General features: G+C 60.8%; 1 protein-coding gene across 2 annotated transcripts; it reads right to left on the bottom strand.

Annotated features, from left to right (window-relative positions):
* Positions 1-473: 473 nt before the first annotated feature.
* RBPMS2 (RNA binding protein, mRNA processing factor 2) lies at positions 474-16,556 on the bottom strand. Of its 2 annotated transcripts, none has more exons than XM_055127701.1 (8): positions 16,428-16,556; positions 5,530-5,607; positions 5,232-5,270; positions 4,591-4,653; positions 4,259-4,409; positions 3,554-3,705; positions 1,416-1,485; positions 474-906 (listed from the first exon to the last, which is right to left on the bottom strand). In XM_055127701.1, the coding sequence occupies exons 1-7, from the start codon at positions 16,500-16,502 to the stop codon at positions 1,423-1,425; spliced, it is 621 nt and encodes a 206-aa protein (XP_054983676.1). In that variant the 5' UTR covers positions 16,503-16,556; the 3' UTR covers positions 474-906; positions 1,416-1,422. The 2 variants fall into 2 exon arrangements, with proteins under 2 accessions (XP_054983676.1, XP_054983677.1); XM_055127702.1 differs by lacking the exon at positions 474-906 and adding an exon at positions 951-1,337.
* Between the last annotated feature and the right edge of the window lie 3,319 nt (positions 16,557-19,875).

A 19,875-nucleotide genomic window follows, 5' to 3' on the forward strand; every position in this document is an offset into this window, starting at 1 on the left:
CAGGGGGACAGTCGCAGTGAGCCTTCCTAGTCCTCACAGGCGGCCAGGGAGGCCCCACCGAGCAGCCTGACTCCCAGGCCTGAGTGCAGGCCGCGGCGGGGAGGGCAGCTTTCCCGGCCTCGGCTTCCCCCACTGAATAATTCACCAGCAACTTCTGACACAGGGAGGTCGGGCGAGGCCGGGTCCCAGGGCACGACGGCCCCCTGCCCCTCGGGCACCCGCCCTCCCTCGGCAGCTCTGCAGGAGTGGGTGCTGCGTCGGGCACCGCAGCCAGCAGGAACAAGGTGGGCGCACCCAGGACAGGGAGGTCCCGCGGGCGTGAGAGCCAGGGCCGGGTGCCGCAGGCGCCAACGCTGCCGTGGGAGCCTTTCCTTCCTCCCGAGAGAAGCAGATTTCTTACTAGAGTGTCTGGCTGGCCCTGACACTTAAAATTTTGGAGAAACAAACAAAAACCCAAAGTGCTGGTCCTCTGGAGAGCTTTTTATTTTGCATTTCAGATATTACCCACTTCCACACATTCTCTCGGGGACGGCAGCCCCCAGCCGGCCACCGGGCCGTGGACGCACAAGCGCTGACACACTCGCCCGAGAAAACTGCAGGGTTTCCCCTCCTCTGGCTCCAGCAAAGGCTCACTGCCAGGGGACGGAAGCCCTTTTCTTCTTCATGCCGCAAGGGAAACATTAAACTTGTCTGACAGGGGAGTGAGGTCTCTTCAATAATTGATTAACTGCACATGAAAAACCCTTCAGGATACACATACAGTTTGCTACACAGGGTACAAAAAAATGCTTGCTTTCTGGTTGGTTCCGAAGTCTGGAAATAAGAACCAGACAGGGGTGAGGTACATCACGGTAGGGTGCGCAAAAGACGGGGTGAGGGACAGGAGGCTTCCTGTCAGCATGGCCCCTAGGAGGAGGGAATGAAAAGCAAACACCTCTTGGCCAGTGCTCAGCCAAGTTGGCGCGGGGGGGGGGTGGGGCGGGGGTAGTACCAGGTGGGCCAGCTGCCAGCTGCAGAGCCCGTCCCTGGGAAGGGGGCCGGGGGCAGGGGTGCGGGATGAAGGTGGGATGAAGGTGGGACCTGCTGTCAGATGACACATGGTGAGAACCATGCACTCATGTACACACAAGGTGACTGTCATGCTAATGCCACACATGGCGAGGGTTGTGCCGACACACATGCCGGCACAGGGGCACCATGAGCCGTGAGGTGGGCTCCAAGGCAGGCTCGGCCCAGCAGGCCCTGGAGCCCTCCGGAGTGGCCTCGTGGGAGAGCTCAGAGGCGGGGGGCTGGTGGTTTCTCCCGGGGAGGCACTGGGCAGAGTGACCTGAAGGCACCTGCAGGGGAGGGGGGAGGGGGCTGTGAGCTGACCAGAGGGGAGCAGAGGCCTGCGGCGGGGCTGTGCCAGCACTCACCACAGCACTAGCAGAGCTGGTGAAGCTTCCACCCGGGCGGGGCACTGTCAGAGGCCGGGCACCAGCGCACCTGCAGGAGAGGCGGCATCAGGAGCGAGCCTCAGGGGCTCCCGATGGCAGCGTCAGGCCGGTCAGTCACCTCCAGACATCACTGTCCACCCCACGCCGGGACAGCAGGGCCCAGCCAGCTTCCCACAGGGTCCGGGGTACAAGGAGGGGTGGGGGCCACAGTACAGCAGGTAACATGCTGGCTTGCATGTGGCCAAACTGGGTCCAACCCCTGGTAACACATATGGTCCCCAGAGCACTGAGCCAGGAGTAACCCCTGAGTACTGTTTGATATGGTCCAAACATCAAAATGAAATAAAATCTTTCAAATAGAGATCAACAGTGTAGCAACTCGTCCTGACCCAACACCAGGCTATCTTCACGGGGGCAACTCGGGGGGGGGGGGGTTAAGTTTCCCTCCCGGTCCCAGCAGAACCCCGGCAGCCCAAAACCTCCAGAACCCAACTGCTGCCATACTCAAGGCCACTCTCCACAGGCTCGAACAAGCCTCACCTATGAGGAACCTGCAGAAAAACCCAGGTATGTGGGACCCGTGACTGAGATCTCCAAGTTCACTTGGAACACGACTGGGCCTCCTCCCCCCAGCTCCCCATTTTTCCAGTAGCTTGGCAGTCACTCCCACAAACCGCCCCTGACTCCATGTAATCTCATCCACAGCCATGATCCAGAGACTCAGAAATAAAGCTCCCGGAAGAAAGCAACATAGAACACCCTGGACCTCTTATACCCTAGCCCCCTGAAGTACCAAATGTTGCACGTATTTGTTTGGGTTTTACATACATGCTTATCATCTCACACAAGGGCTTAAATGGCTCCAGGATAAGTACAACAATCTTCACACACTTGCCTCTTATGCTGGTACAAAGATACATGGTGGTGGGATTGGTGTTTGAATATTAACCGTAATGAACTACTGTGAACAACTTTATATATATATATAAAAAAGTGTATCAACTCTAATGTGAAGCACTCTGGAAAATGTTGTTATATTAAGTTCGGAGCTGTAGCGATAGCACAGCAGGCAGGGCATTTGCCTTGCACGTCGCCGACTGGGGTTCGAGTCCCAGCATCCCATATGGTCCCCCGAGCACCGCCAGGAGTGATTCCTGAGTGCAGAGCCAGGAGTAACCCCTGTGCATCGCCAGGTGTGACCCAAAAAGCAAAAAAAAAAAAAAAGTTATATTAAGTTCCACGAACTCCAAAGAGCACTGGGGTAAGGCACTGGCCTTGCATCGACTGACCCAGGCTCAATCCCTGGCACCCCAGAGTCCCCAGTATCTACCAGGAGTGATCCCTGAGCACAGGGCCAGGAGTAAAGCCCCAAGCATCACCAAGTGGGGCATAAAAACAAAATACAAAGGGCCCAAGGAGGGGAAGAGATGACAAAGGGGCACTACAGGCCGTGAACCAGCCTGCACATGGCCTGGCAGGACAGACCAGGAGGCCACACGCCGCCTCTAGGTGCCTGGGATGCTGTTCTCACCCGTGTGTGCATCGTGTGTGTGCACGTGTGCGTGTGTGCGCATGTGCATGTGCGTGTGCAGGGGTGGGGGCAAGGCTAGTTCTGCAGCCCCCGCTGGCAAGGCGAAGCCAGTGCTGGGGAAGAAGGTGGCTCAGGAGTCACCCTGAATCGAAGCCTTCCTGCCCGGGCAAAGGCTGGGCCACTGGGTTCCAGGAGCCGAGGGGGCTGAGCCCACCGTAGACCCAGACCCTCACTCCCCTCCGCCCCCCACAGTGCAAGCCGCCTCTCTGCAGCCCCAGAGCCCCCACGTCCCCCCTGCTGAGGACAGCAGTGACTCCCCACGAGCATGAGACACTCCTCACACAGTGTGTCCTGGCGCGCGAACACGCAAAAGCACAGCAGCAGGGTGTCCGGCATGCCGGCGCCTCGACTCACTGGCCCAGGAGCGGCTGGGGGGCTTTTCTGCAGCCCCTGCAGAGAGGCCTCAGGCCAAGAGGGCTGGGGTGTGAGCTCACACAAGTCCAAGCGTCCCCCCCACAGCTCTGCGCCCCTTTCCACTCCAAGAAAGGGGGTGCCAGCATGGGGGGACAACAGAGTCGGAGCTCACCTGTGCGTGCAGGGCAGCAGTGGTGGCAGCAGTGCCCGCTGGGCAGGGAAACGCCGCGTGGGGGATGGCGGGGGCCAGCTCTGTGGTGTACAGGTGATAGGGGGTCCAGGTGTAGGGGGACGCGGACATCAGGGCGGCCCCGATCAGGTCATCTGCACAGACACGAGAGCCTGTGAGGACGCAGGGCTGGGGGTGCAGAGGCCGATTCAGGGAAGTCCCGAGAGAGGAACTGTGTGTGCAGGGGCCCACGTGCACTCGCGTACCCACAACACAGGAGCCCAGTACGTATGTACACGTACACACACACACACACACACACACACAGGAGCCCTGCACACACACATACACAGGAGCCCTGTGGCATACACACACACACATGCACACACACACAGAGGAGCCTTGTACACTGAACACACACACACAGAAGTCTTGTACAATGAACACACAGGAGCCTTGTACACGCACACACAGGAGCCTTGTACATGCACACACACACACACACACACACACACACACACACACCCTCCATCCTCGCACACCCTGTGAGTGCAGCAGGTGATGCAGAAACCCGGACTGGAAGGCAGTGGGGGGAGGGGGCCCTGTCATGCAGCCAAGACAGAGAAGCCCCCGGGGAGAGGGGCTGGTGAGCAGACACCCGCCGCCTGGCACCTGTCCGATGTCCCATGTCACACCGCTGCCACTCACAGGGGTCTCGGGTGGGGCCGTGTGCAGCGAGGGCAGGGTGCGTGCCGCTGGGGTTGGGTGTGGCCCTCAGCTTGCTCTTGGCCATCTTGGTATTGGCTTTGGCGAACTCCAGCCTCAGGGTCTGCGGGTTCTCGGGATCGAAGCAGATGCCCTGAGAGGAAGCGAAGGGCCTTGCTCACCTGCAGGGGCCGGGCCTCGGGCCGGCAAGCGGCAGAATCCAGCAGACGGGGAGGCCCGGGGAGCCCCCCGCAGGGTCTGGCCTGGGGCGGCTCTGCAGGGCGGACAGGGACCCCCGAGAGGCCGTGGGCCAGGGCACGGCCTACTCTACTCACATTCAGGGCATCCTTGGCCACTTCGGCTCGCACCCGGCTGTCGAAGACCACAAAGCCGATGGGCTGGTTGGGGGGAGAGAGACCTCCTGTCCGGCCCACGGCCCAGGCCGGCACCCAGGCCCCTTGCTGAGCTCGACAGAGTTTACAACAGAGAAGGGCAAAAACCCCCCAACTCCCGCCCACACCCCAGATTCAACCGGGAGAGAAGGGTCTTTGCACGCACAGCTGAGGATGAGGATCCCACCCACGGCAGCGTGAGCAAGGGGCCTCACGGCAGAGCGAGAGGGCGGCAGGAGGGCTGCAGCCTCGCCCGCAGCCAACCTGGCCATGAGCCCAGCATCCCACTGACCCCCGAGCCCCCCGGTCACTCCTGAGTGCAGAGCCAGGAGCACTGGCCCCAAGCCCAAACCCCAGCAAACGACCCCGGGGGTGGGAAGAGACAGCGCCAGGGGCTGGGGCAGATGCGGTGGCAGAGATTTCATTTCCTTGATGTTCCCCTTGTGGTTCCGGCCACCCTCTGAACGGACGACGGCCTCAGACTACAAGGGACACTGTCCCCTGGGCAGCCGCAAAGTGCCCCCCCGCGAAGGAGAGGCCAAGCCCCGAGTCTCGGGGTCAGCGCCGGGCGGGGAGGACGTTACCTGTCTGGAGATGAACTTGATGAGGGAGCCTTCGTAGCCCTGCAGAGAGAGGGGCCCCGTCAGCCGCACCCCTGCGCAGGGGCACCTGGAGGCCCACGTGCCGGGACAAATGGAAACTGGGAGATGTGACTACGGAGCGCCCCTCCGTCTCCACGGCCAGACCAGCGCCGCTCCTGGCAGCCCGCTGCGACGGGCTCGGACACCGGGACGGGAACCGGAACAGACGTGAGCGTCCTCTGGGGTCCTGCGTCCCGACTCGGCCCACCCCGACCCCCGGCCCGCCCGGGCCCTCACTCACCTTGAAGGGCCTGAAGAGCAGGTAGAGCTCCCTGGGCTTGATGTCCACGGGGAGGCCGCTGACAAACAGCGTCCGCACCTGGGACAGAGAGTGCGGGGGTCGGGCCAGGGCAGGGCCAGGCCGGGAGGACAGGGCCGGGGGAGGGGACTGGACTCCTCAGGGCCCGGGGAGGGGCTTCGGGTACTGCGGCCTGCACACAGGGCCACCATGGAACCCTTCCAAGCTCGTCTGGCTCTTCCCTCAGTCCAGGCTCCGTCTGGCCAGCGCCAGAGCAAGCTTCAGCCCCCAGGTGAAGTCAGACCCGCCTTCAGTCCCGCCTCTCTGAGATGAAGAAGCCACATCTCTCCCCCAACTACGCAGCAAAGAGCTGGAGCGATAGCACAGCAGGGAGGGCATTTGCCTTGCATGCGGCTGACCCGGGTTCGATTCCCAGCATCCCATACGGTCCCCTGAGCACCGCCAGGAGTGATTCCTGAGTGCAGAGCCAGGAGTAGCCCCTGTGCATCTCCGGGTGTGACCCCCTCCCCCCCAAAAAAAGACCAAATACACAGCAAAAACCTATTTTTTGGTGCAGTGAAAGATTCCCAGAAGCTGGTCAGAGCCTCGGCTGGGCCTGGGGGAAGGAGTCAGTGGACAGGAAACGCAGTGGCTGCTGTCCCTGGAGACACTTCCAACCGGCTCCACGGCCCTGTCCACCCCGCCTGCTCCTGAGGCGGTCGGGGGCGGGGAGGGGGCGCGAGGCACTCTGCCGGGGCCCAGGGCTGCTCCCGGCTCTGCACTCGGGGACCACCTCGGGGAGACTCGAGGGCCCCTACGGGATACCGGAGACCGCCCGCCACCCCCCTGCCACCTCTGGCCTTGCACTGGACCCTGCCCGGCACAGAGCTGTTCCCGGCTGTTCCCCAAGGCTGGGACACAGGCCAGGGACTGAAGAACGGGGAGACCCCAGACTCAAGGCAGCCACAAGCTGGTCCTTAGTGGCAAAGTCAGGTCAGACAGCAGGTGGCCAGAGCTGGCCAGTGGGCGAGGCCACGTGGCCAAAGCGTGTCCCTCACGGGGGAGGCAGGGTGCGCCATCGACAGCACCCACTGCTCCAGTAACCGGCTGACAGGCCCGAGGCTCAGACAGGGTGTCAAGGTCAGAACCACTGAAACATACTGTGGGGGCAGAGGGCACAGGGCCTGTGGCACGCGGCCAACCGGGGCAGCACTGGAAACTTCCACCTGGAGTAGCCCCTGAGCACAGAGCCAGGAGTCCGTCCGGAGCACTGGGCATCTAGCCCAATCCTCACCCCCACCCCAGAAAAAGAAAACACAGCTGGGGCTGATGGCAGAGGGCAGCGCAGCTAGCAAGGCTCCGCGCACGCCCGCACACGCCTCCACCCACTCCCCGTCCCCCCAAGGGGAGAAACAGGCTCCTCCTTCCCGAGGAACAGACTGATGGAGTGTCTGACACAGCTTCCCCCAGTGTCACCTGCTGTCCTACCTCCCGCACCCCTCCTTTCTTCATTGTGAAAGTTCACTTCTTAGGGCTGGAGCGACAGTGTCCGTTCCATCCCTGGCCCCTGCACGGTCCCCCGAGCCTGTCAGAAGTGACCTCTGGGCGCAGAGCCAGGAGTAAGCCCTGAACTCTGCCGGGTGTAGCCCGACCCTCTCCAACAGAAAAATAAATAAAATTTCCATTTGTTCTGGGCCATGGTCGGTGGTGCTCAGGGGACCAGGTGATGCCAGATATCAACCCTGGGACCCCCACAGGAAAGCTCGTTCTCAGCTCCTGGAGCCGTCTCCAGCCCCAGCACCTGTGGAGAAACACACCCGAGGGTGGGGTGCTCGCCTTGCATGAGTCTGACAGGGCTCAACGCCCAGCATCCCTTATGGTCCCCTGAGCACTGCCGAATGTGGCCCCAAAAGCAAACTGTCTCTGTCATCCCGTTGCTCATCTATTTGTTCAAGTGGGCACCAGTAACGTCTGTTTTTGGCATATCCAATACGCCACGGGTAGCTTGCCAGGCTCTGCGAGGGGGGCAGAGGAATCGAACATGGGTCGGCCGCGTGAAAGGCGAACGCCCTACCACTGTGCTATTGCTCCAGCCCTCCAAAAGCAAAAAAAAAAAAAAAAAAACTCAAGCCGTCCCCAAACCCGGCTAAGCTAGAAGAAGTGATGCCAGCTTTGGGGAGCCAACACTTGGTCACCCCCTTGAAGGTGGGGCCGAACAAGCACCCCCACCACTGGGGAGGCACGTGCGGGAGCACACAAGCGCCCCAGGTTGGAGTCTGACACCCTGCATGGTCCTAGGAGCACCACCTGGAGGCACCCCCGAGCACAGAGCAGGAGTGAGCCCGGAGCCCCGCTGGGCGTGGCCCAAGGATGAAACAAAAAAGGATGAAGACAGGCTTTGCCGAGGGATGTCCAGACTCATCCCAGGCACCGGGTGCTCCCCAGCACCGCCACGGTGACCCCTCCCGCATGGGGTGGGCACAGAACCCCCTGTAAAAAAAATAAAGCAAAAACAAACAGCTCTGGGGGCTGGAGCGATAGCACAGCGGGTAGGGCGTTTGCCTTGCACGCGGCCGACCCGGGCTCGATTCCCAGCATCCCATACGGTCCCCTGAGCACCGCCAGGGGTAATTCCTGAGTGCAAAGCCAGGAGTAACCCCTGTGCATTGCCGGGTGTGACCCCAAAAGAAAAAAAAAATTAAAAAAAAAAAACAGGTCTGGGGATGGAGTCACTGGTCCCCTCCTCTTCTGCGAGAGCAGCCAGGGTCAAGCCTCAGTGGACCCATGGGTGCCACACCTCAGGCTCATTTTTTTTTTTTTTTTGCTTTTTTTGTGTCACACCCAGTGATGCACAGGGGTTACTCCTGGCGGTGCTCGGGAGACCATATGAGATGCTGGGAATCGAACCCGGGTTGGCAAGGCAAACGCCCTACCGGCTATGCTATCACTCCAGCCCCACCTGGGGCTAATTTTAAATCCTCCCTTAAGAGGCCCCTCCACCACACCTCCCCGTGGGCCTCGGAAACGCAAGTTCCCAGGAAGACCAGGTCAGGGCGACAGGGCTCGGCCCAGCCCCGCCTCACCCCAACCTCGATATCTGAGGGTCCAAGCATCCAAAGTGCCACGCGCAGACACCTCCCATCCACCCCCCCAGGGGACGAGCTGGGCACAGGGTGGCCGTGGGCTCTGCTGGGAGTGAAGTGAGGGGCCGGACAGATAGACCAGCTCAGTCTCCTGGGCTCCCCCCCACCCCCAGGCCCTTGTTCAGGACAGCAGAGCTAGGGGGACAGGCCAGAGGGAACCAGCGGGCAGCGGGGCTCCCAGTGCAGGAAACAGACCCCGCCCACCGCACTCCTGCTCCAGCTCCAGGGCCCACAGGCCCCCACCCAGTGTTGCTCAGGGCTTACTCCTGGCTCTGCTCGCAGAGATTGATCCTGGTGGAGTTTGGGGGACCCCATGGAATGCAGGGGTGTGGGGGTGGGAGTGAGGGGAGACAGGAGGGGTAGGGGTGAGGGGGGCGGGAGTGGAGTATGCAGGTTGTGGGGTGAGCCTGAGGGTGTCAGGAGTGAGTGGGAGGGGTGAGGGGGGTTTGGGGCGAAGGAGGCAGGGGTGAGGAGATGGGGGTGAAGGGTCAAGAGCAAGGAGGACAGGGATGAGGGGACAGCCTGAGGCGCAGGAGTGTATCAAGTGTCAGAAGCCAGACCCACAGAGCAGGGGGTCTCTACCAGGGCAGTACCGGGGTTTCCAAACAAACCCCCATGTCTCGTCACCCGCACCCCACCCTCCCACCCCGTCAGATCTCACGCCAGGAGACGGGGGGGGGGGGGGTGGTGCTGGGCAGAGAGCAGGTCCTGCGAGGCTGGAATGCAGCCCCCAGCAGCCCTGAGCTTATAAGGCCTGAGCAGGGCCGGTGAGAGCAGATCTGTCAGTCGGGGCTGGGCGGGGGGCGGCTCAGGAGCGGAGGCCCAGCTCAGCACTGGCCTGAATGACACCCTTCAGGCTGGCCTGTCGCCCTCGGCCCTGGGGCCCAGGCAGGACGATACAGAACCACCAGCTCACAGGCGAGGCACCAGCACGGGCAGAGCCAGGTCCTGCCTGGAGCAGGGCCTCTCCCACGACCTAGAACTCACACGCGACTCTGGCCAGTGCTGAATGGGCCCAAAGCCGGGTGCAAGTTCTCTGGGCACACACACACATGCAAACATGGTCATATATGCTCACATACATTCACATACACCCCATGCTCATACACACACACTTGCTCATATACAAACATGCACATGTTCACACATGCTCATACACACACATGAACATGGTCAAACATGCTCATACACACACATGGTCACACATGCTCATACACACTCACACATGTTCATACACATGGTCATACATGCTCACTCACATATACATGGCCACACATGCTCACATACACACATACATGCACACATGGCCCCACATTCTCATATACACTCATACTAATATGTTTAACATGCTCATACGGTCACATACACTTACACTCATACATGCTCATGCTCATATACACTTACACACAGACACGATCACACATTCTCATATACAGTCACACATGCCCATAAACACACATGGTCACACATGCTCACATACACCGCTCACACGTGGTCACACATGCTCATTTACACACATTCTCATATACGTTCACACATACTCATGTTCACACATGCTCATACACAGTCACTTACACTTACACATACTCATATATACTCACACACAGACATGGGCACACATTCTCATATACACTCATATATAACGACACATGCTCAAATACACACATGCACACTTGGTCACACATGCTCACACACACATGCACACATGGCCACACATGCTCATATACACTCACATATGGCCACACATGCACATATACACTCACATATGGCCACATGCTCACTTACACTCACAGACACAGGCCCACACACGCCAGGAGCTGTCACCATCGCATCAGCTGTGCCCCCACCCAAAGCAAACACTCCAACCCTCCACACTGAGCCCACAGCCCGGCCAAGCCCTCCAGGTCCACAGGCCCCTGTGCAGGGCTGGGGGCTACTTCCAGCCACCTCTGCTCCCGTGACCCCCCACCCCGGCCAGACACACAGGCCCCTGTGTCCTCACTGGTGCCCAAGAAGCCACAAGCACCATTAAGAAAAGTGAACCAGCCGCTCTCCGCCCAGATGTGACCCCGAGCGGCCGCACACAAACAGCCCCTCCGTTCCTGTGCGACCATGATCCCAGAGGCCCAGTAGCTACTTTCGCACCCAGCGGCTTCTTGCAGAAATGCCTCTAGACTGTGAACTAAGCTACGGCCCCATGCCACCCCAGGAGGGGGAAGGTTTTCCTCTCTCGGCCTTTCCTTTCCCTGGCGGCGTGGCCACGGCCCTCTTATAGAGCCCACTAAACAGAGGTACGAGCTTGCAGTGATGCAACTTCTGGCAGAAATTTCTCTGACTTAATTACTAAAATACCAGAAATCCAAAACCTCACATGCTCTTCATTCTCAGCAATGGAAAACAAATTTTCAAATGATGCCTTTTCGGCAGGTCTGATTGTTGGGGGGAAAATTCCAAATAATAATAGTGAGTTTTCCATCGAAATATTGAATGTAATCAAAGTAAAGAGAGAGTAAAGTGAAAATCATCAGCCATACAGGGGGTGGGGTGGGATGGAGGTATCCTGGGGTTCTTGGTGGTGGGACATGTGCTCTGGTGAAGGGATGGGGGTTTAATCAGTGTATGACTGAGACTTAAACCTGAAAGCTTTGTAACTTTTCACATGGTGATACAGTTAAAAATTTTTAAACTTGAAAAAAAGAAAAGTGAACCAATCTGGACACTTCAGTGTCCCCAAACAAGGCACAAAGGCGTCGGAAGTGACCATCCAGGCTTTCCCGCAGCCCACACCCTTTCCCCGTCCAGACACAGGTGGGGGCACGGAGGTAAGCTGCAAGGTGGAGTCCAGCCCTGCCAGCTGGGGGCCCTGCCCCTGGGCAGTGAGCCGAGCAGCTGCCCTCGCCAGAGGACAGCGCAGCCACTAAGGGCAAACTTGAGCACCAAGAGGTCAACGCCAGGGCCTGAGCGACACACAGCAGGGAGGCGTCTGCCTGGCAGACAGCAGACCCCGGTGGATCCCGGCCCACCCCCCACCCCCAGGCCCACCCCCCACCCCCAGGCGGTTCCCAGCTGAGCCACAAGCACCGGGCCAGGAATCAGCCCTGAGCACAGCTGGGCGTGGCCCCAAAAGAAAAACAAACACGAAGACGTCACCCCCGGGGTCCTCCCATATCTGCGGAAGGGCTCAGGAAGGTTTGTGCCTGCACGGCCCAGCGCCACCCAGCACGCAGGCCCACGGCTGAGCACCGCGGCCCGCGGGCACTGTGAGCCCCGAGAAGCACAGGCACGGGCAGAGGAATGCAAACCTCAGAGGGCTCCGCACACCCCCAGCAACAAAGGGAAGGGGAGGCAGGGGGGAAGGAGCAGCAGAAACGGGGCAGGAGGGTGCGGGGCGAGGCTCTTGCCAGGCACAAGGCCGACCCCTGGCTCTGGGACCCCACAAGTACCCCAGGAGCCAGGAATGAGCCTCGGGCACAGCTGAGTGTGGCCCCATCCCCAACACACACAGAAGTGACGGTCTGGACTGAATTCCCAGCACCAGCGTCCGCAGAGCACAGCCCACAGTGACGGGGTGGGGGGCGGGGGGCTGCAGACTGCGGGGTGGTCAGAGCGCAAAGGAAGAAAGGGGCTCGCCTCGCTGCAGCTGCTTCCAGCTGACCCTGGTTCGAATCGCGGCACCACCTGTGAGTACCCAAAAATACAAAAAAAAAAAGGAAAAAACAAGGGGCTGGAGCAAAACACAGCAGGTAGGGAGTTTGCCTTGCACGCAAGCCAACCCGGGTTCGAATCGCAGCATCCCTCCCATATGGTCCCCGAACACCACCAGGAGTAATTCCTGAGTGCAGAGCCAGGAGTAACCCCTGTGCATCGCCCTGTGTGACCCAAAAACAAAAAACAAGGGGCTGGCGCGATAGCACATCAGGTAGGGCGTTTGCCTTGCACGCGGCCGACCCAGGTTCAAATCCCAGCATCCCATATGGTCCCCTGAGCACCGCCAGGAGTAATTCCTGAGTGCAGAGCCAGGAGTAACCTCTGTGCATCGCCAGGTGTGACCCAAAAAGCCAAAAAAAAACAAAAAACAAAAAGCGCAAGTTCCCAGCACAATGCCCTGAGTACCCAAAATGAGAGCCCAAGAATCAATTAATCAGTAAGTCATTTAGGAGACCAAGGAGACAGCTCAGGAGCACGCACACAGCCCCAGGCCCCACCAGGCAGAGCTCGGAGGACCCCTGAACCTTGCCAGAGTGATCGGGAAGGCGGGCTGGGGGCACCTACCGATTAAAGACGGACCAAAGGAGCGGCACGTCAAGGGGCCTGCTTGCAGGCTCACTCTGGCACCACGCAGGCCCCCCAAGCCTCAGCGGGAGTAAACCCGGGGACAAGAGCCCGAGCCTGTCCGCCCTGAACCTGCTTCCTCATGACAAAGTGGCGACAAGCAACCACCCCACAGTGCTCTGGCAGACGGTCGGGGGGGGGGGGCGCTCACGGCAGGCAACAAGCAGGCAACAACCCACCGTGTGGGTCTGAGCACAGACCCTCCAGAATCCCCCAGGCTCCATTTCTGGTCCAAGGCCAGAAGCACCAGGCCCCTCCGCCCACCCGGCAGCCCCCGGGAATACTGCTGATGGCAGAGAAAAGGGGAAGTGCTCCAGCCGCACAACAGACTCCCCCAAACTCCTTTCCACTCCCCCAGAGTGCACCCCCTGGCCTGGCCTGCTGGGTCGCCCCGCAGAGACCCCAGAGGGGTAGCAGGCTGTGCACACACCGCAGTGAATGAGCAAAGGGGAGGGAGGACGGCCAAGGTCAGGCCCCTCAGGCCAAGCAACCAGCTGCCATTCAACAGTGGCCTTTGGAGAGGGACAGGCTAACGCCAACATGAAGTCGCCGTAACTCAGGCTGGGTCCGATCCCTAGCACTACACAGGGTCTCCGAACCCCACCAGGAGTGACCCCCAGGCGCAGAGCAGGAGTCAGCCTGAGTGTGCGCCACTTCCCCTAATAAAAGGCTATACCTCAAAAATCTTAAATAGACGCCCCGCCCAATACACACGACTTCAAGACCACCCTCCCTTCAGGGGACCCCCAAGGAATAACAACTGTAGCTTAATCTTTGTTTTTGGGGGGTCACACCTGGCGATGCACAGGGGTTACTCCTGGCTCTGCACTCAGGAATCACCCCTAGCGGTGCTCAGGGGACCCTATGGGATGCTGGGAATGAACCCGGGTCAGCCCCCTGCAAGGCAAACGCCCTCCCCGCTGTGCTCTGGCCCCAGCCCCTGTAGTTTAATCTTAATCTCCTCTGCATAAGGACACCAGATTTTTGTTGTTGTTGTTTTGGGGCCACACTTGGCTGTGCTGAGGACTGACTCCTGGCTCTGTGCTCAGGCATCACTCCCAGTGGGCTCAGGGTGCCAGGGACTGAGCCCCCTCAAACGCACGCAAGCCAAGCATCCTTCCTGCTGCTGTTCTCTCTCTTCAGCCCCAACATTTCCAAGCTGTGGTCTCCCTCCCCGGAGGGGCTGTGACTGTCCAGCCACCCACAACGCCAGGTAAGGCAAGACTTAGCTACGGATCCAGCAGCAAGCCCGACCCGGGCGGGGCTCACACTCCGGGGGTCAGAGTCCTTCACGGGGGCTCCAGCTCCAAGAGCAAACCTGACCCGAGTGTGGCTCACACGCTGGGTGCCGAGTTCCCTCCCCGGGGCTCCGGAACCAGACATCCCGGCCTAGGCAGGCAGAGGCTGCGCACACGCCACTCCTCACTGGTCCCCTGAACTTCCGAAGCTCCTAACACCTCCGTCCTTAGTGGGGGAAAAAAGCCAGTTCTGCCCCCGCCCCCACCCGGCACCCACACCCACGGCTCCTGACTTCAGGGTCTTCCTAATATGGCCCCAATACTGCCGCCGACAGAAAAATCTCCTGGTGGGGACCCCAACCAGTCACGTGGCCTGCCGTGAACCCGGCTCCCGCAGAGGTCAGTCCCTGCCCTGGGAGCGTCCCCTCCGTCAGTCTTGGCCCCACTCCCGAGCCTGTGGCCGTGCCCTGTGACGATGCACCTTCATCTCAGTGCAGCTCAGTCCCACCTGTATCCCCGAAGCCCTGGTCCAGAAAAAGGACCTAACACTTAGTCTGCACCTAACACGTGTAACACACACACACACACACACACACACACACACACACACACACACACACGGTAGGTAGGCAAGCAGGGAGTCAGGTGTACACCAAGCAGCTTAATAAGAAACCCCCCCCCACCCCCCGACAAAGGAAGCCACGCCAGCAGACCTCTCCCGAGACAGCGACCCCTGAAGAGAGCTGCCCAAGGAAAGGCCTCGGGGCCACCCGGGAGAAGTGAAAGTGATGGAGTCTAGCTCCGGCTCGAACCACCATTCTCAGAGAACCCCAAAGGGCCCGTGTGACCCATCTGAACAGAGCATGCGGGGGTGGGGGAAGGGAGGGTTGAGAGCGCCAGGACCCTTAGTATAATACGACGTTGGTCAAAGATGCGCCCAGACCTCCTGCATCCAGGACACACTCCCAGAGGTTCCTCTGCGCCCCACGAAGGTCAGACATTCCACTGAGAAGACAGTTCGCAGGGGGCTCAGGCCACGGAGGGGCTCTCCATGGAGGGCAGGGCCACAGGGGCACAGTCCACGGAGCGCCAGGGCTTGAGGATTCACTCAGAATACAGTGACTAAAATGCCATCTTCAGAACTGAGGCAGTGTGGGGGCCACTTCACAGCGGAGGGGGTGTGAGGGCACCCTGGCACCAGTGCTCCTGAGTCCCTTGCGGGCTCCCCTTCCCTAGTTTGGGCCCAGAGGACGCCAGGCCAAGGCCACACCCCAGCTACGGCTGCTCCCCAGATTCCAGGGGAGAAAGGCATTCCGTGTGGAGCCACCGTCCAAGGAGGGCGAGGCCTTCAGGTGCCTACGCCACGCTGGACAGACGTCAGCGCTCCTGCCCCCTTTCCAATCTCTGGGTCCTCAAACCCCCCCACCACCAAGGAAAGTGGGATCAGGGCCTCGACTATGAGCCGCTGCCTGGCCGCAGCCCCAAGCTGCTGGGCGGACCCCCACTCACCGCCACTCTGGTATGGCCGCTGGGCGGGCGGGCGGGTGGGCAGGGCAAGAGGCGGCGGCGGCTGCTGCTGAGCCCAGGGGAAGGCAGTTTAAGGAGAATAAGCGGCTCTCAGGTCCTGGGCCCTGCATGTAGGGGCGGGGCAGGAAGGGGCGCGGACCCCCAACAGAGGCCAGCACCCGCGGGGAGCGGGTGGGCAGGCTGGCCCCCTTCCACAACTTTCCTCTTCGCCCCTAGTTTTCACGCCGATGGCCACCGCCCCGCTCCCACCCGGCCGCCCCGCCCTCCACGTGCGCCCCCGTCCCAGCACCCGGCGCCCAGCTGGGCCGCTCCTCCGGGCGCACGTGGCGGGCGCTCCCGGGCGGGCGCGCGGCTCGGGGCAAGCGGAGCGCAGACGGGGGCAGGACCCGGTGCCCGAGCCCCCCCGGCCCAGCCCGGCTCCCCGCGCGGCCCGCCCCGGCCCCCAAGGTCACGGGCTAGGGGTCAGGATGGAAAGAGTCCGGGCCCTGCACGGGGCAGCGGCCCCCGCGCCGCACGCACCCACGGGACCCACGGGGCGCACGCCCGGCCCGGCCCGAGCCCGGAGGGACGGGGACACAGTGCCCACCCGCCGGACCTAGGCGGTGAAGGGCAGCGGCGGGAAGGGCCGGGCGGGGGCCCGCGTGCCCCGCCGCGCACCCACCTCTTCCTCCGGGGCGCAGCCCGCGCCGGGGTCCGCGTCCGGGCAGTCCGCGCCGTCCAGCGCGGGGCGGCTCATGGCGCGCTGCGGTGCAGGGGCGCGGCGGAGCGAGCGCGACGCGGGGAGGGCGGGCCCGGCGGGGGGCGGCGGGGGGCGGCGCGGGCGGCCGGAGGGGCGGGGGCGGGGGCGGGGGCCGGAACCAGCCACAGCAGGGACCCGGCGCCCTCGGGGCGCGCGCAGCCAATCGCCGGCGCCGCCGCCCGGCTCGCCCCTGCCCTGCTCGCGCCGTCTCGGACTCCCACGGACGGACGCGGCCCGCGGACTTTCTTGTTTGTTTCCTTCTGGCTTCTTTCTGGGTGATGCTCAGGGGTTCCTCCTGCTCTCGCACCCAGGCACCACTCCTGGCGGGCCCGCGAGGGATGCGGAGGACCGAACCGGGCCGGCCGTGGGCCAGGGAAACGCCCTCCCCACGGTGCTATCGCCCCGGCCCCGCGCGAACTTTCTTAAAGGGGCCGTGCGCGGCTCGGCACGCGGGTGCTGCCGTGGGTGCCCGCGCCCCGCCCGCTCTGGCCGCGGACGCCCCTGGCCGGAGCCCCGAGCCCCTGCCCGGTGCTGGAACCGGGCCCGGGCCGGAGAGGCGTGGCCGCGTGACCTTGAGCGGATCACTGGCCTGCAGCGCCCAGCCCGCAGCAAGGACTTTGGTCCCCTTCCCGGCGGGAGACCCGAGCTGGCGTTACCCCGCGGGGGCGCCCCGTTAAAGCCCGAGTCACCTTTGCCCCTGTGCCCCACAATCGGGACCCGGGCGGGGAGGGGCCGCCCTGCCTCCTCCCTGCCCTCCTGGCGGCCGCCCTGGGCTCCCGCAGCCCCGAGACCCCCGGGGGAGGGGCGGGCGTCCTTTCGGCCCGGATCTCCGGCCCCGCGGGTGGTGGCCCCGGGCCCCGGTTGGACGTGACGTGTGGCCTCGTGGCTGCGGGGACAGACCCCAAGGACCGTGATTCGCTTTCCCGCCGCCGCGACGGGCCGACCTTGGTGCCGGGGCCGCAGCGCCGAGCGCGGACGGGAGTCCGAGGTGGGGCGCCAGGTGCCGCCGGTTGGTCCGGGGCCGCCGGGCTGCGCCTGTTGGGAAGGTGGAGGCGCAAGTTCCAGATCAGCGCTACGCAAAGGTTTTCCTCTCCGCGACCCCTTTCGGTCGGAAAATGCAGCCCCGGTGAGCACTGCCAGAAGCACCTCGAACTGGAGGAGCCGGGGCGATATTCCTGCGGGGAGGGCGTTTGCCTTGCACGCGGCCAAACCACGTCCCATCCCCGGCATCCATACTGTACCCCGTACCGGTGTACTGCCACGAGGAATTCCTGAGTGCAGCCTGGAGTAACCCCTGAGCACCTATGGGTGTCACCAAAATATTTTTTACCCTGAAGGGGCGGGGTGTGGGGGAATCCGGAAACCCTTCTTCCTAAAGAGGACACTGACTTGGATTGTTGTCGGAACAAAGTATGTCCAAAACCCAACTATGAATAACTTTGTAAATCATGGTGCTTTAATTAAAAAAAAAAAAATTGGGGCTAGAGCAATAGTACAACGGGTAGGGCGTTTGCCTTGCACGCGGCCAACCTGGGTTCGATTCCCAGCATCCCATATGGTCCTCTGAGCACCGCCAGGGATGATTCCTGAGTGCAAAACCAGGAGTAACCCCTGTGCATTGCCAGCTGTGACCCATAAAGAAAAAAAAAGTTTAATTTTTAAGATGTATTTTCTTAGCTTGGAAGGTCTGTCTGGCAGCTACTTGGCGCTGCAAGTAATTCCCACTGCCCTGAAAGTAATTTATTCCCACAGCCCTGCAACCAACATCAGGCACTGGCTCCACAGCTAAGGTGTCAGGGATATGATGGACGTCCACCCCAGCAATCACGTGTGTGACCTCCTCTGGCCACCACAACCAGAAGGATGGGTGGGCCACAGCGGGGAGCAAGACTCCCAGTGAGTGTGGCAGCCTAATGCGTGTGGCCTAAGAGCTTCAATGGCAGCCTTGCTGGCCTCTGCAAGCTGGTCGCTGGTCACACTAGGTGTGATGCCTGGTACTCCGTAGTCCCTGAGTGCTAAGTAAGCACCTCAAGAAAAGAAAAGAAGGACCCTGTTATGATAAAGAGCTCCGGGGAGCTCTTGGATATGAATACTGGCCGTGGTTGGTCTGCTGATGATTTGGAGGTGACAGTCAGGGCTGACCCAGGGGGTTTGTTGTTTTCCTTTTTTGTTTTTGCCTATGCTCTCCTAGCATACCTGACCGTGCTCAGGGATCACTCCTGGTGTGACACAAAGGGCATGTGGTGATGGGCTTGAACCTGGGTTGGTTGTGCCTCAAGCAGAGCAAGTGCCCTGCACACTGTACTATCTCTCAGGTCTGTATTGGGTTTTTGTTTTTTTGTTTTGTTTTTTTGCATTTTGGGTCACACTCAGCAATGCTCAGGGGTTACACCTGGCTCTGCACTCAGGAATTACTTTTTTTTTTCTTTTTGGGTCACACCCAGCGATGCACAGGAGTTATTTCTGGTTCTACACTCAGGAATTACTCCTGCAGGGGGGCTGGAGCAATAGCACAGCAGATAGGGCATTTGCCTTGCACGCGGGTGACCCGGGTTCGATTCCCAGCATCCCATATGGTTCCCCGAGCATCACCGGGAGTAATTCCTGAGTGCAGAGCCAGGAGTAACCCCTGTGCATCGCCGGGTGTGACCCAAAAATAGAAAAAAAAAAAACTATCCTGAGTGCAGGAATTACTCCTGCTGTGCTCAGGGGACCATATGGGATGCTGGGATTCGAACACAGGTCGGCCGCATGCAAGCAAATGCCTTACCCGCTGTGCTATCACTCCAGCCCCCAGGAATTACTTCTGGCAGTGCTGGGGGACCATATGGGATGCCGGGGATTGAACCCCGGGTCCGCCGCATGCAAGGCAAATGCCCTACCCACTGTACTATCACTTAGGCCCTGTATTGTTTTCTTTTTTAGAAAAAAAAAAGAAAGTGGGGGAAGGTTGGTGAGAGTGAGTACAGGGGTAAGGCACTTTCCTTGCACTCAGTCAACTTGGCTTCAATTTCCAGCACTTTATATGGTCCCCAGAGTCCCACCAGGATGATTCCTGAGCATAGACCCAGGATTAAGCCCTGAGCATAGCCTGGTGTGACCCAAAAACAACAACAAAAAATTTTTGTTTTTGTTTTTTTGCTTTTTGGGTCACACCTGGCGATGCACAGGGGTTACTCCTGGCTCTGCACTCAGGAATTACTCCTGGCGGTGCTCAGGGGACCATATGGGATGCTGGGAATCGAACCCTGGTCAGCCGCGTGCAAGGCAAACGCCCTACCCACTATGCTATAGCTCCAGCCCCCCCCCAAAAAAAAATTTTAAAGACCAGAGCAATAGTACAGTAGGTAGGGTATTTGCCTTGAACAGA

This window comes from Sorex araneus, chromosome 2 (assembly GCF_027595985.1).
Source record: "Sorex araneus isolate mSorAra2 chromosome 2, mSorAra2.pri, whole genome shotgun sequence".
NCBI classification, from domain to species: Eukaryota; Metazoa; Chordata; class Mammalia; order Eulipotyphla; family Soricidae; genus Sorex; species Sorex araneus.